At 49.8% G+C, this 13,909-nt stretch overlaps 1 protein-coding gene across 2 annotated transcripts in view; it reads left to right on the forward strand.

The window, feature by feature from the left end:
• The window catches only part of LOC119176121 (uncharacterized), a 283,463-nt gene that overhangs the window by 172,777 nt on the left and 96,777 nt on the right, over window positions 1-13,909 (forward strand). For both annotated transcript variants that reach the window (XM_037427262.2, XM_075876986.1), the window contains exon 21: window positions 2,935-3,190. In XM_037427262.2, coding sequence (XP_037283159.2) covers window positions 2,935-3,190 — 256 coding nt within the window. The remainder of the gene's footprint in view (window positions 1-2,934; window positions 3,191-13,909) is intronic.

Below are 13,909 nucleotides of genomic sequence, written 5' to 3' on the forward strand. Positions count from 1 at the left end.
AATTCAGGTAGCCGAGCTTCACTAGTTTAGCGCATTTCATTTTAATGTTCATGTTGTAGCACATCTCGCAGTTAATTTGCAGTGAATGAGTATCTTAAGTGGGATTTAAATAAAAGATAATCTCAATTTTAAGACTTGAAAAAAATTAGACAAAATGTTGGGAATTAAGGAAGTGGAAAAACTTAGGGAATTCTTTCATGAAGAATTTGACATACTTGTTATGTTATGCAATTAATGATATGTTTTTCTATGTCCCTATGAGTCTATTACCTGTGAGAGCACTTCGATAATTTCTGTCTTCATTGGAGGTAATATTTATTCTGTCAAAGCAGCACTGGTAAGGGGGGGGGGGGGGGGGGGTTAACAGAACAGAAGTTACAAGAAGTCAAAATTTTAAAACACAGGCATTGTTTAGTTCAGACTCTTCTTGCCCTAACTGGTGAAGTTACTAGTCTTGTGGAGCAATATATTTCCTCAAAATCAAGTGAGCCTAAGCTAAAACTAGCACTTCTTCAATGATTCACTGAGGACTCTAGTTATCTCCTAGAGACAATATATCGACTTAGAGCAGCTGATTTTTTTTTTTTTTTGCACTAGACAGCTTTTTATAGATGCTTGCCGGCAAATTTTAAATACTGGCTACTCTTTGACTATTTTCACCACATAGTTTTCGCCATGTAAAAAGTGGAATAAAAGTGCCACCATAATGGGTGGCACTTAAAATGACCACTTTGTAGAAAACTAGTTTTGTTTAAGTTACTTATTGATTTTTGTTCGTGCTTATTTGCTTTTCATTTTCATGTAGTAATGACACATAAAAGAATAAATTCTAATGTAAACATTCGACAGATGTCTGTCTGGTTGAGTATGTAAACTGAGAAACGATTTTAACTCCTACTAAGAAGCACGTGAAAATTTGGAAACTTGACGTTTTGGAGCCGATTTGGTTCCTTCTTCAGGGTGGACTGGGGCTACATTGCAGCGGAGTCTTCAAAGCACTTGCAGGGCTATTAATGACCCTCTCTCTCCTGTTTGCCACGCAGTGTTGTCCGTGTGCATACACCGGGGGGGTGGGTTCCGAGAGAACAGTCGATGTTTTAGGCCATTTGCTGTATATGCCATGACTCAAGTAACCTTCTCCTCCAGTTAGTCTCACTTTCAGGATGGTCATTGTGTCGAAATTTATCCTCTCAGAATGCTCAGGGACGGCGCTGCGCTCTTTGTAGAGCTTCCGGGTCGTGTTGTTTGAGTCGTTCTGGTAGGTTTTTTGTCTCTCCGATATACAACGAAGGGCACTAGGGGTCCGCGGCGCACCGGGGGTCCTGCCTATTGCTGGCCAGTCTTCCGGGGAGGGACGGGGGGCGCGTGCGATATGCAAACCCCTTCTTTTTTGAAGACCCGCATAAACATCTCGCTCGTTCTTTGGACGTATGGGGCTGGTATGCGTTTCGGAGGGCTGTTAATTAATGCCGATTGGGGTTTCGGTATCCTCCGTTGCTCTGCGCGGTGTGTGACAGCTCATATGAAGTTTGTTGGTATTTGTTTTTCTGGGGTCCGCAATTACACGGGCCTCTTCTTTCTTTCACTCCGTGTCATTGGAGCACATGTTCTTGGCTCTCTGGAGTAACGTGGTCATACCGAGGCCTTGTGGCAGGCGGGATGAGATGAATCATATTGAAGGTAGTGGCCGGTGAGCGTTGGCTTCCTGTGAACGGAGAACTCTAAGCCATTGCGCTTTCTTGCCACCTAGACGACGAGAAAGGGCAGGCTGCGGTTGCTTTCACACTCGGCAGTGAGTGGTATGGCTGGGTGCACGGAATTAAAATGCTGTCTGAAGTTTTCAATTTCAGACGTCTTCATGGCGCAAAAGCAATCATCTATATAACGAGGAAAGAGCTTGCGTCGCGGAGATGGAAGCTCTGATCAGGATTCCACTGTTCTGCCTGAAAATTGTTCTTTTGTAGGAGAAGTGCGTACTAGACAGGCAGAATTCCTGTAGATGGCAGGGCTCGCCAACAGCCAAAGAAGACCTTTCACTCAGGCTTGCGTCACCCTCGAGGGCAGCACGGGCAGAGGACGCAGCTAAAGGCACTGGCACATTGGTGAACAATGAAACGTCGCACGAGATCAGGCTCTCCTCATCGTCGATGCTCACCTCTGACGTTAGCTGCACGAAGTGGCTGGAGTCAGACATGAGTTAATGTTTTCCGGGTTAGGAAGCTGAAGATTCGGTGTAGAAAAATTCAAAGGGGCTCGGCATGGAGAGGAAGTGAAGTCTATAATTGGTCGGAAGGGGACGTCAGGCTTGTAAATTTTTGGTAGTCCATAGAAACTTTTTGCAGATCTGTTACGACTGATTAGTCACAGGTAAATTGTTCTTAGATTTGGGTAATGCTTCAAAATTTCTGTGAGTAGCTTATTTAGCTGTGTCTGGGTTTGCTTCATCGGGTTCTTTTCTAGCTTTGTGTATGCGTCCCCTTCTAAAGGAGCTGAAATCTACCGATCATAGTCCAGACTGTCCACTACCATCGCAGCTAGGAACGGCCCAAAACATCATTCGTTCCCTTGGAACCCTTCCCTTGGTGTATGCACATGGACTAAGCTCTCCAGAAAAACGGAAGGGGGGGTGGGGTCATTAACCGCTCCGCAAGTGCCTTGAAGAGGCCGCTACAACGTAGCCCCAGTCCCTATTGAGGAAGGAACTAAGTCGGTTCCGAAACGTCGGGTTTACGCATTTTCACGTACTTTTTAGTTGGAGTTAGGATCATTTCCTAAAAAGAATAAAGAGTGCATTGCAAATTCAATTTGTTGGTTCAAGAGAACTGCTGAATATACTTTTATAAGTCATTGGTTGCATGGTCATGCAGTGATGTTGCCATTTATAGATCACTCAATGCATTCACTCATACTTGCCTAAAACGCTGTCTGTTGCAGAAAGCATCATCAAATCTCAATGTGGCCCTCTGCCGAAATCTGAAAGCATTCGGTCATTGTGAAAACCAGACAATGACTGGAGAGAAGGGCTGCTACTATCGCCATAAGGTCTTGCTTGCAGCAGATCATACTCGGGTATGGGAGGACCTGCCATCTCAGGGCCTAGTCCTCATTGTTGTAACCAAAGTGGTGAATGCGACATGCTTTTATGCTTGGATTCTTCAACACTGGGATACTTCATCTAATTCAACAAATGGTGAGATAAGCCAGAAATAGCACTTTATATTTTAAAAAATAGTAAGTTTCCCAAATGAATGAGATAATATAAGCTTTAGAAACGAATGGAAATTGTTATTTGTAATTGTGTGTATAGACTAGTGACAGCACTATACTGACGTGCTGTAACAGTTGATGTGACACTGGCTTCCAATTAGTGCCTCCTTTCTTGTCGATATTTGTTTGCTTCTTTATATTGTCCATAAGTGCCTGTTATTTCACATTTGAGTTCGCTGCTATAAGAAGGGGAAATTGCCGGGGCGTAGAGAAATTACATGGACTAGAACATTTACTATAATCCAGTATTTTGTGATATTATTACGGAGAGATGAAGTGAACAAAGATGAAGAGCCAAAAAGCTGACAGGCATGCAAATGTATTGGTCAGCCATCTTGAGTCTCGTCTGTTTCCTGTAAATACATCTTGTATATATGAAATTAACCCCGTATCATTATTGGTGGAGGTGTGGGATAGTGTTAAGAGCAGCAAGGTTTTGAGGAAGTTGTCGTATATCATGGAGTGTGTAGGGATTTGTATAAGAAAGCATGTGGAGTATCCACATTTCATTGAAATTCAACTTTGTTTCATAGAATATCGCACTAGTCATTGCCAAAGTTGTATAGCGTATATTTTTTTTCTTTCTTTGATGCGATTCTCTTTAGTCTCTTTTTTAGCTGCATGCCTTCTATCCTTTAAACCTTCGGTGAAATGAATTTCGAGGGTTCGCGTTAAACTCTTGTCTCACTCAAAATTCATCTAAACGTACTCGAAATCACGAAAAAAAAATGATTTGCAATGGAAAAATTCTTAGAACAATATGCTGGGTGGCCAGGCAGTCTTTTGAAAGCTGGTCGTCTCTCATGCTACATCCCTTCGTGCACGCTGAGACTGGTTCAGTGTTCTTTACAGGAGGGCCAATGAGAGATCGCACAGCTTTATGATGTATCTGGCTGAAATTATTCTCCGCCCATTGCTTTACCTGCGCAGCTGCTGCCGCCGCTGTAGCTTGTGCGGTTGTGTGATCCTAAGCGGCACAGCATCCGGAACATTAAACTTTTTCTGTATTGTAAGCAGTGAATTTCAGCCGGGAATTTTTATGAATTCATATCGCACCAAAATTTGTACCAGCAGTGATTGTATCAGTACCAAGGTTTTCATACTTGCTAACCTTTCCAATTTGCCTGGAGAGAGAGAGAGAGAAAAGGAAAGAACATTTATTTGCACCCGTTGAGAATAATTAGGAAGAAGGCTTTGGCCTCTGCCCCCATACATCCCCCTAGCTCGGAAGACTCCTGAATTTTGAGCATTCATCTCTATTGTACAGAAAAGGTCATAAATCTTCTGAAAAAAAAAAAATGCTAGCACCACAGTGAAAAGAAAATAAACTAAGGACATTGGTTCTAGAATATCTGGTGACGTGCTTAGGACATTGTAAGGTAGTTTTGCCTCAATAAACGGGCGTTTCGTGAAAAAAGGTCCATCAAAGTTGACAAGGATGTATTAGCTGACATGGGCAGTGACAATCATGCGTTTATGGGGGTGGTGGTGGTGAAAACATTTAATAACTATTAAATGGTTACAGAGAGGTGATTGAGTTGGGGCCTTATTGGCCTCCTACCCTCACAGCACTAGGTGGAACCCCCATTCCGGGGCTCCATTGGCAAGCAACGCCGCCCGCACCCGTTGAACCAGAGCCTCTTGGGCCTTCAGGTCTTGACAGCCGAGCAGGGCCGCCTCCCAGTCCTCTCTCGTGGGATTGGGGTTGGGGGGGATAGATGGATTAGACTGGCACGGCCAGACGATGTGAAAGGTGTCAGCCACCTCACCACAGAACTGGCACGTGCCATCAAAGGATGAATTGAAATGTTTTAGCACCACCGGGCACAGTACAGTATTGGTAAACAGTTTTAAAAGGAGGCGCTCGTCAGCACGATGCAGTCCCTTACAAGGGTCTGGATAGCGCCGGTGCTCCTCCTTGTAGTAATTGGTAATATCTTTGAATGAAAGGGCCGAATTGTCTGATTGCGAGTAGGCTTCCAAAGACAAGGAGGTAGCCCGGGAAGAGAGTGCGCGGGCGGCCTGATCGGCCTGTTCGTTACCCCTGAGTCCTTGGTGACCGGGTGCCCAAACCAGATTTCGCGGAGTTGGATTAACGTATCAGCAGCTAGGTTCCAGTATGCGCTGAGCAAGCGGTGAAGCCCACCCTAGCTGATAGTTCCGACAGGCCCCTCGTGAGTCGGTGATGATATGTTTAGAAGAGGGATAGGTGAGAGCCAGAGTGATGGCAATCTCCTCCGCGTGTGTTGCGCTGTAGGCTTTGAAAGTGAGCCCGTTTACAGTGTTTGCGTTGTGTATGACTGCGGCAGTATACCACCCCCCATGGTGCGGGCGGCAACGTCCACGTAGCACACGTGTTCCTCTTGACCAAAGTGTCGCTGCAACGCTTCCGCGCGCCCCTGGCGGCGACCACTGTGGTTTTCTTTGGACATGTTGCGGGGAAGGGGTCGGATCCGGAGGACGCGTCTCCAAGGTTCTGGCACTCTCACCCTTTCCTCAATATAGTAATCGTGTTTGATGTGTATTCGGTCCAAGAGGCGGCGACCGGAATGGGTCTGTGCAAGGCGCGTGTATTGGTTAACGAGGTGGGCTTCTCGAAGTTCCCGGTAGGTATTCACCACGCCTAGGGCCAGAAGTCTCTGGTTGGACGTGGTGATAGGGAGGTCGAGAGCCCGCTTGATAACTTTACGGTGGATGACCTCGAGTTGATCATCCTCGTGTTTGCGTAGGTGCAAGTAGGGAGTTGAGTAGAGTATTCTACTCGTTACGAAAGCATGGGCAAGCCGCATTGCATCCCTGCTTCGTAATCCGCCCCGCTTGTTGGAGACCCGGCGGACCATTCGGCCCACCTGGTCTCCCACCGTGCAAAGTTTGGCTATTGTGGTGTCGGCCTTGCGTTGGTGGTGTATGAAGAGGCCAAGGACGCGGATCTCCTTGGCCTCACGGATCTGTCCTGAGGGAAGACTGATATGGAGCTGAGTTGTGTCCTGAGGGGAGGGACGTACGTGCACAAATTCTGACTTAGCCGGGGCACACTGGAGTCCGCAGTAGGTTGCGTAGTCGTCGACTACAGTCGCTGCTGCTTGCAGGCATGACTCCATGTGACCCAGGTTACCTTGCGTGGCCCAGATCGTGATATCATCCGCGTAAAGAGCGTGATGTATCCCTGGTAAAGAAGCCAATTTGGGGGGAAGATGAAGCATGGCTATATTAAATAGGAGGGGAGAGAGGACCGCGCCTTGAGGAGTTCCCCTCGAGCCGATGACGTAAGGCCCATGTTTCTCATCTTGTATGCGTATGTAGGCTTGTCGGTCTGTAAGAAACTGTCTAACATAATTGAATGTTTTATAACCACAGTTGGTCTGACTGAGGTGGTCAAGGATTACCTCATGCTTCACGTTGTCGAATGCCCCTTTAAGATCCAAGGCCAGGACTACCTTGTCATTGTGGGGGCATTCAACAGGATCTAATATGTCATGGTGGAGCTGTAGAAGTATATCCTGGGCTGACTTCTGAGGGCGGAATCCAAACATGGTGTCCGCAAAAGTGTGCTGTGTTTCTAGAAACTCGGAGAGTCTGTCGCGCACCATCGTTTCCATCGGCTTGCTGACACAAGACGTGAGGGAGATGGGGCGAAGGTTCTCCACGTCAATAGGTTTACCTGCCTTCGGGATGAAGGTCACGAGAGCTGATTTCCATTCAAGAGGGAGAGGAGTTTCTCCGTCCCAAATGCTATTGATGTATTTGAGGAGCGTGGCGTAGGCTACGTCGGGAAGATTGGCCAACAGTTTGACCGTAACCTGGTCACGCCCTGGTGCAGTGCCACGCTTCATCTTGCGTAAGGCCGCCTGGAGGTCGTGGAGCTGGAACGGGGTGTCCAACTGCGTGTTCTTTTTGCTTGCGTAGGAGTATGCGGCCGTCCGGGGGTCCTTGGTGGTGCACAGGTATCGGTCCCTGAGCGTGTTTGCCAGCTGTGTTGTCGTTCCTGTAAAGTTGTGCATGACCTTATGTAAGTGACGTTGAGTTTCCGTGCGTGTTTGTGTTGGATCGATGAGAGCGCGAAACAGGCGCCACGTGTTGCAACCAGACATCTGGCGTGCAGCCGTGTTGCACCTGTCCACCCAGTTAGTGTCGGCTAGCTGAGCAGCATATTCCGCAGCTTGCTCCGTGAGTTCTAGGATGCGTTTCTTGAGGCGTCTGTTATGTTTCTGTTTTTTCCATCGTTTGGTGAGGCTGCGGCGGGCCTGCCAAAGATGGAGGAGGTGGTTGTCCACGTCCGTTTGAGTTTCCGTGAGCTGTATCAGCTGTTCGTGTTGTTTCAGTGTAGACATCAGTGATTTAGACCAGGTGTCGTATCCCGACTGGAGAGGGTCTACAATAGGTAGAGTGGTGCGGAAAGTTGTCCAGTCTGGGATATGAGCTTGTGTAAGGGGGCGTTTTAAGGGACGCATGTACACGGTTGTGTTTAATACACAATGATCACTACCGAGAGTGTCCTATGTGTTCAGCCAGTCGGCATGGCTTATTTTGCGTGTAATTGTGAGGTCCGGGCAAGTATCTCGTTGAACAGAGTTGCCTACACGTGTTGGGCTGGCGGGATCAGTGTGGAGGGTGAGTCCAAGTGTAGAAAGAAGTTCCGCAAGCTTCCTTCCACGTGTGTCCTCTCGTGGGTAACCCCATAACCTGCTTGGGGCATTGAAGTCGCCGACGATCAGGAGGGGGTCCCGTCCTGCCACCTGCATAGCTTGTGTGAAAGTTGCGCTGAACGTGACGTTCTTAAGCTTTGGGGGACAGTAAATGTTTAAAATATGAACAGGTGGGTCAGATCGCTTTATAGGCAGCACCGACACCATCGTTGCTGCCTATAAAGCGATGTTGCCTATAAAGCGAGTATGGGAAAGGCGGTGTTGTGGGGAGTGTGACTTTCTGGACGGTATATTGCTTGTGAACAAGTATACATGTCTCCGGGTTGTGTTGAAATGTAGTGTAATTTGTGAGTTTGACGTCCGTGCCGGGTTCCTGAAGGGCAACCACGGCAACGAGAAACTCAAAGGTCTCAAGATAGAGGCGGAAATGAGCCCGCTTCTTGTGGTTCTTGAGACCTCTGCAGTTCCACTGTGTTAGTAACAACGGCTGAGTTGCTCTGGCTCGTGACCTAGGGTTGGAGGCCATGTTCGGAGATAGAGGGTGGGGTTGTGTTGTTAAGATTACTCAGTTCACTAGCACCCTGTGCTGACGTACTGGAGTCTTCAGAAAAGTCCGACTCATCTGGAGTCACTCTGTTAAATTTTGAGGGGCGATTAACGTCCCTAATTGGCCCTACGCGCTTGAGGACGCGTGGATTGTCTTGTATCCACTTTTGGATAATGTGAGTTACTGTTTGTGTCACCTGTGCGATGACAGTCTCCATATGACGCGCGATGGTGTCGTGGATAATTTTGGGGAGGTCGGCCAATTGTGTTTCTATTGCATTTACCTGGGTCTCCAGGGCCGCGATGCGACTCTCTACAGTAGTAGGAATCTCCCTGTCTGTTATATTTTCCTCTTCGTCGCTCCACGAGGGCTTAATAGTGAGATTGGTTCTGAGCGAGTCAAGTTCGCTGGCTAGTTTTTCATTCTGAGATCGCAAAAGGGCGAGCTCATGCCTGAGTTTTTGTGTTTCGGTAGTGCTTGTGGCAGAAGAAGGTGGAGAGGAGGGAGAGGAGGTGACCTCCACCCAACTGCCTACCTTGGGTTGGTTGCGTGCAGCGTTGCCAGATGGAGCGCCGAAAGCTGGAGATTCCGCCGCGCCAGGTGGTAGCGTTGCCGTTGCTGCTTTGCCAGGAATTGGCGCTTTGCCAGTTGACCGGCGCTTTGGTTTTGTTGGGGTCCCCGATGTCCTGGACCCTGGTTGCTGAAGCCTGATGAATTTTTCAGTGCATTCGCGGGAGCTGGTGAGGTGCGGACCCCCGCAAACTATGCACGTTGGGTTGCATTCGTGGGGGGCCATCCCCTCAGGACCAGCGCCCACGTTTTGGCCACAAAGGCTGCATCTTTCGGTGACCGGGTTGGGACAGATATCCGCCCGGTGCCCCAGTGCACCACAGCGGTAGCACGCTGGCACTGTCTTCTTGTACTCCCTGACGGGAGTCAGTTCTGCGTTATAGTGGACGAAACGCGGAACGTTCCTTCCCGCGAAAGTCAGCACAGCTACGTTGGAGTTCCCCAGCTTGCGCGCATAGACTAGTTCACCGCCACGCCACTGCACACTATGTTTCAGAGACGCACTGGTTTCGAGGTTGTGCACAGAAATCACGCCGCGACACACATCACCGGTGAGCTTGAGGTGACCGCGAAGCGGCAGCGGTCCTTTGCTGGTGTTGATTTGAAAGTCCGACAGCAGTTTCTGAACCACCTCGTTATTCTGCGTGCCACAGATGATGATGTTTTGCTCCCAATTGGGAGAAATGGTGATGTCATTCATGTGCTGCCTTCCGATGAGTTGGGAAATGGCAGCGCCAAGCTCACCTTGTTGAAACGCTGCCTTGAGGGCTACTGTGATGCGTGGCTTGAGCACGATCACGTAGGCGCCAGGATTCATCCTGACCGTTGGTTTCGGCGTCCACTTGGAGACTGGTGAAGTCTTTTGTGGAGCTTTAGGAGATGGAGCGCCAGCGTCTCCAGTGGCTGAATTGTTGAGAGGAGTTTTCAGTGCAGACGCTCCTTCTGCGTTTCTTCGGCGACGACGCCGACCCTCGACGAGTTGAAAAATGTCGACTTGCTCCGCCGAAATGGTGGATGGGCCGTCGTCTGATGGATTTGTCGGGATATACAACCACGACAGAGTCGTAGGGTCGTAGCCACGTTGTTCAGGCAGCGCCATGTGGAGGAGTTGACCGAGCGGCGTCTCCGCATCCAGCAGCGGCGGAGCTGCCTCTGTGAGGCTTAGCTCGTTCGCTACGTTGTGATGCAAAGTTGCTCGAAGTGGCCGAAAATTGGGCGTACCTGGGTAAGATCGGTGTCTCCAGAATCTTGCTGACTTGGCAGATGCAGTCGCACAAGTTTTAGAGCAGCCACATTGAAAAGAGCACGGTTCCAGCCGAAAATCGACGGAGCCGATGAGCGTCGCGTCCGATCACTTCGCGAAACGCCCGCGTCCCCCCATGCGTTTATGACATCTTTGCTGACCTGAGAAACAGTAAATTAAGATATAGGGCAGTTTTCTTGTGTTGCTATTGCTGCTTTTAGTTCTGCTTTCCTGCTGATTTCTGATCATGAGATAAAACTTCTAATTTAAAAAGAAAAACAAATAATCTGAGACTGTAAATTTGTTTCGTGTTGAACAATCACAGTGATTAAGTAGGCAAGGTGTTTCATATGAATACAACCAAACGTTTTAAAAAAGAATAATTGGTTTGCAGCATGAAACCAATGGCATATACTGTCATGTGGCACCTGCTATGGTATTTTTATATTATGCTTAAATGGTTATTTAACTGAGGTCATTTTGTAGAGGACGCCACCTGTTGCTTCTAGTAACTGGGAGGTGGCGCCCCCACTCTGTATAAAACGCATAGGTGGGCATTAAACGGGGCTTTTTGCTGTTTGTGAACTACGCGTTGTCGGGTCATTCTTCGCGGGCTTCACGTCCACTTTTGGCTCGGCTAGCGGCGTCCGCGCTACCCGGGCACGTCACTACATGGTGTCAGAAGTGGGGTCTTGCAACAACCGTGCAGCATGCAGGATAACCCAGACGCCGCCTCCGCCGTGACCGCCAGCTTCACATTGCGAACTCCGCTGCAGTTCACTTTTGACAACCCAGTCCAATGGACGGCGTGGCTTCAACAATTCGAGGATTACTCCTTCGCCTCAGGACTGTCCTCCGCCCCCGAAGAAACCAAGGTACGCACGCTCCTCTACTGTATGGGTCCCCAAGGTCGCGAGGTGCTTTCGTCTTTCATGTCAGATGCCGAGGCCTATCGCTCGTACTCCGGCGTGACAACAAGTCTTTCGGGATATTTTGTACACCCCGTCAATGAGGTATACGAGTCGAGCAGGTTCCACAAGCGCACGCAAGCGGTAGGCGAGTCAGTCGACGTGTTTTTCACCGCGCTCCGAAATCTCGTGAAGAAGTGCAACTACGCCTCTCGGGAAATCGTAGACCGGCTGGTTCGGGACAGATTTATTGTAGGTTTGCTCGACTCTCGCTTGACCAACCAGCTCTGCCGCAATCCAAAGCTTACACTGGACGAGGCGCTCATCCAAGCGCGTCAGTACGAAGACGCGGAAAATGAGAAATTGCGGCGTCAGGGGACAGGCCTTGCACCAGACGCACTGAACGTCGACGCCGTTCCGAACAACCAGTACCGAATGGCCGACGCCCCAGCATGCGAAGCTGCCCGAAGTAAAAGTAACGTCTGTTGGCCTCCCGAGTACCACGCTGGCCCGAAGTCGGCATGCGATTTTTGCGGCTACGCCCCTCATCCGCGATCTGAGTGCCCAGCACGGTGGGCCACATGCAACTAATGTCGCAAGAAGGGACACTTCGCGGCGGTTTGCCGCTCGAATAATACTAGGCGTTTAAGCCAAATCCAGCTCTGCGCCGTGGATGCCTCGCAAACGGAACGCCGGCACGTTGCTGTTCATGTCAACGGACACCCCCTTCAATTCAAAGTGGATACTGGGGCGGAGGTTTCAGTCGTACCTCCGAGCTTCGCCGGGTGCCCAGTAGACCTTGACAAACCCGATAATGAACGGTTGATGGGGCCGGGCCGCTGCCGCCTAAGGTTGCTTGGGACGTTTCCTGCTACCCTGTCGTGGCGAGGCCGGTCGGTATGCAAAACGTTGTACGTTGTAGCAGACATTGACTCTCTTCTGCTGGGGTACTTGGCGCTAGTGGACCTGGGAGTCGTCCAGTTTGTTGACACCGTGGAAGATGCGGAAGCTCCGAATAGGCCTCCAACATCAGACAAGGCCGCAGCTTCGCTGTTTTCAGGCCTTGGCGAGATGCCTGAAGAATACTACATTCGTATCAAGCCGGGAGCGATTCCATTTTCTCTCAGCGTTCCTAGGCGCATCCCTATTCCCCTCGAAGGCGTAGTCAAGAAGGACTTGGATGCCATGGAAAGGGACGGGGTCATCCGCCGAGTCACAGTACCAACCCCGTGGTGTGCTGGTATTGTCCTGGTACCCAAAGCCGATGGCGAATACAGAATTTGTGCTGACCTCACGAAGTTGAACCAAGTAGTTCTTTGGGAGAGACACCTTATGCCCACAGTGGACCAGGTACTTGGCCGTCTTGGCAATGCCGCGGTCTCCCGAAACTTGATGCAAAATTGAAGTTTCATCAAGTAAGGCTATCGGAAAGCTGGCAGGAGCTGACTACCTTCCTAACACCGTTTGGACGCTACTGCTACCGCCGCCTGCCCTTCGGCATCACGTTCGCTCCCGAAGTATTTCAGCGCCAAATGTCTCGGATTCTAGAGGGCCTGGAAGGGTGTGTGAACATGGTAGATGACATTCTAGTATTCGGCAGGAGCCGTTCGGAGCACGACAGCAGACTCCAAGCAGTCCTTCGCAAGTTAGAACAAGCAGGCATTACGTAGAATGTCTCGAAATTCTCCTTCGGGATATCTTCCGTCAAGTTCCTTGGTGTTGTGGTAAGCGCCAGTGGCATCTCGGCTGACCCTGATAAGGTATCTGCTATTGTGAACACGAAGCCGTCGACAGATACGCATGGCGTCCGTCGTTTCCTGGGCATGCTGAACCACATTGAAAGATTTTTACCGAACCTGTCTGCCGTCACTACACCGATACGGCTCCTGTTGAACAAGAACGCGGTCTGGACCTGGGACCATGCGCAAGCAACCTCTTTCGAGACATTGAAGGGAATGGTGGCATCTAATGCTTGTATGGCCAGCTACAATCCAGAGCTACCCATCCTTGTGTCAGCAGATGCCAGTTCGTTCGGGCTAGGCGCGGTTCTCTTGCAGGAGCAACAGACGGGAGAGCGATGGGTTGTCGCGTTCGCGTCAAGAGCACTGACTACCGCTGAGCAGCGGTACAGTCAGATTGAAAAAGAAGCGCTTGGTGTCTCTTGGGCTATCGAGAGGTTTGAGGAATTCCTGCGTGGACTCAGCTTTGTCGTTGACACCGACCATCAGCCGCTCGTCAGGTTGCTTGGTTCCGCCGATCTGGACCTCATGCCCCCTCACATCCAAAGATTTCGCATAAGGCTCATGCGATATCAGTTCACAGTCAAGTATGTTCCAGGAAAGTACCTGGCCACGGCAGACACCCTCTCTAGGAATCTCGAAGGCTCTTCCACGTCCGAAGAGGACAGCACAAAAATTTTTGTGTCTCTGGTCGTGGCAGCCCTTCCTTCAACCTTGGCCGTACGTCTTGAAGACTTCAGGTCTCACCAAACTTCAGACGGCGAGTGCTCAATGCTGAAAGCATACTGTGAAAGGGTGGCCTCGACCAGACCGTCTGCCGCTCAACATGATGCGTTACTGGGACCACCGGGGAGACTTCACTGTATGCGAGAACATGCCGTTCATGGGCGGACGCCTAGTTGTGCCCACAGCACTACGCAGAGACATCGTGAACCTGCTGCACGATGGTCACCAAGGCGTCAATCGGTGCTTGGCGGTGGCCCGAGGCT

This window comes from Rhipicephalus microplus, chromosome X (genome assembly GCF_043290135.1).
Source record: "Rhipicephalus microplus isolate Deutch F79 chromosome X, USDA_Rmic, whole genome shotgun sequence".
NCBI classification, from domain to species: Eukaryota; Metazoa; Arthropoda; class Arachnida; order Ixodida; family Ixodidae; genus Rhipicephalus; species Rhipicephalus microplus.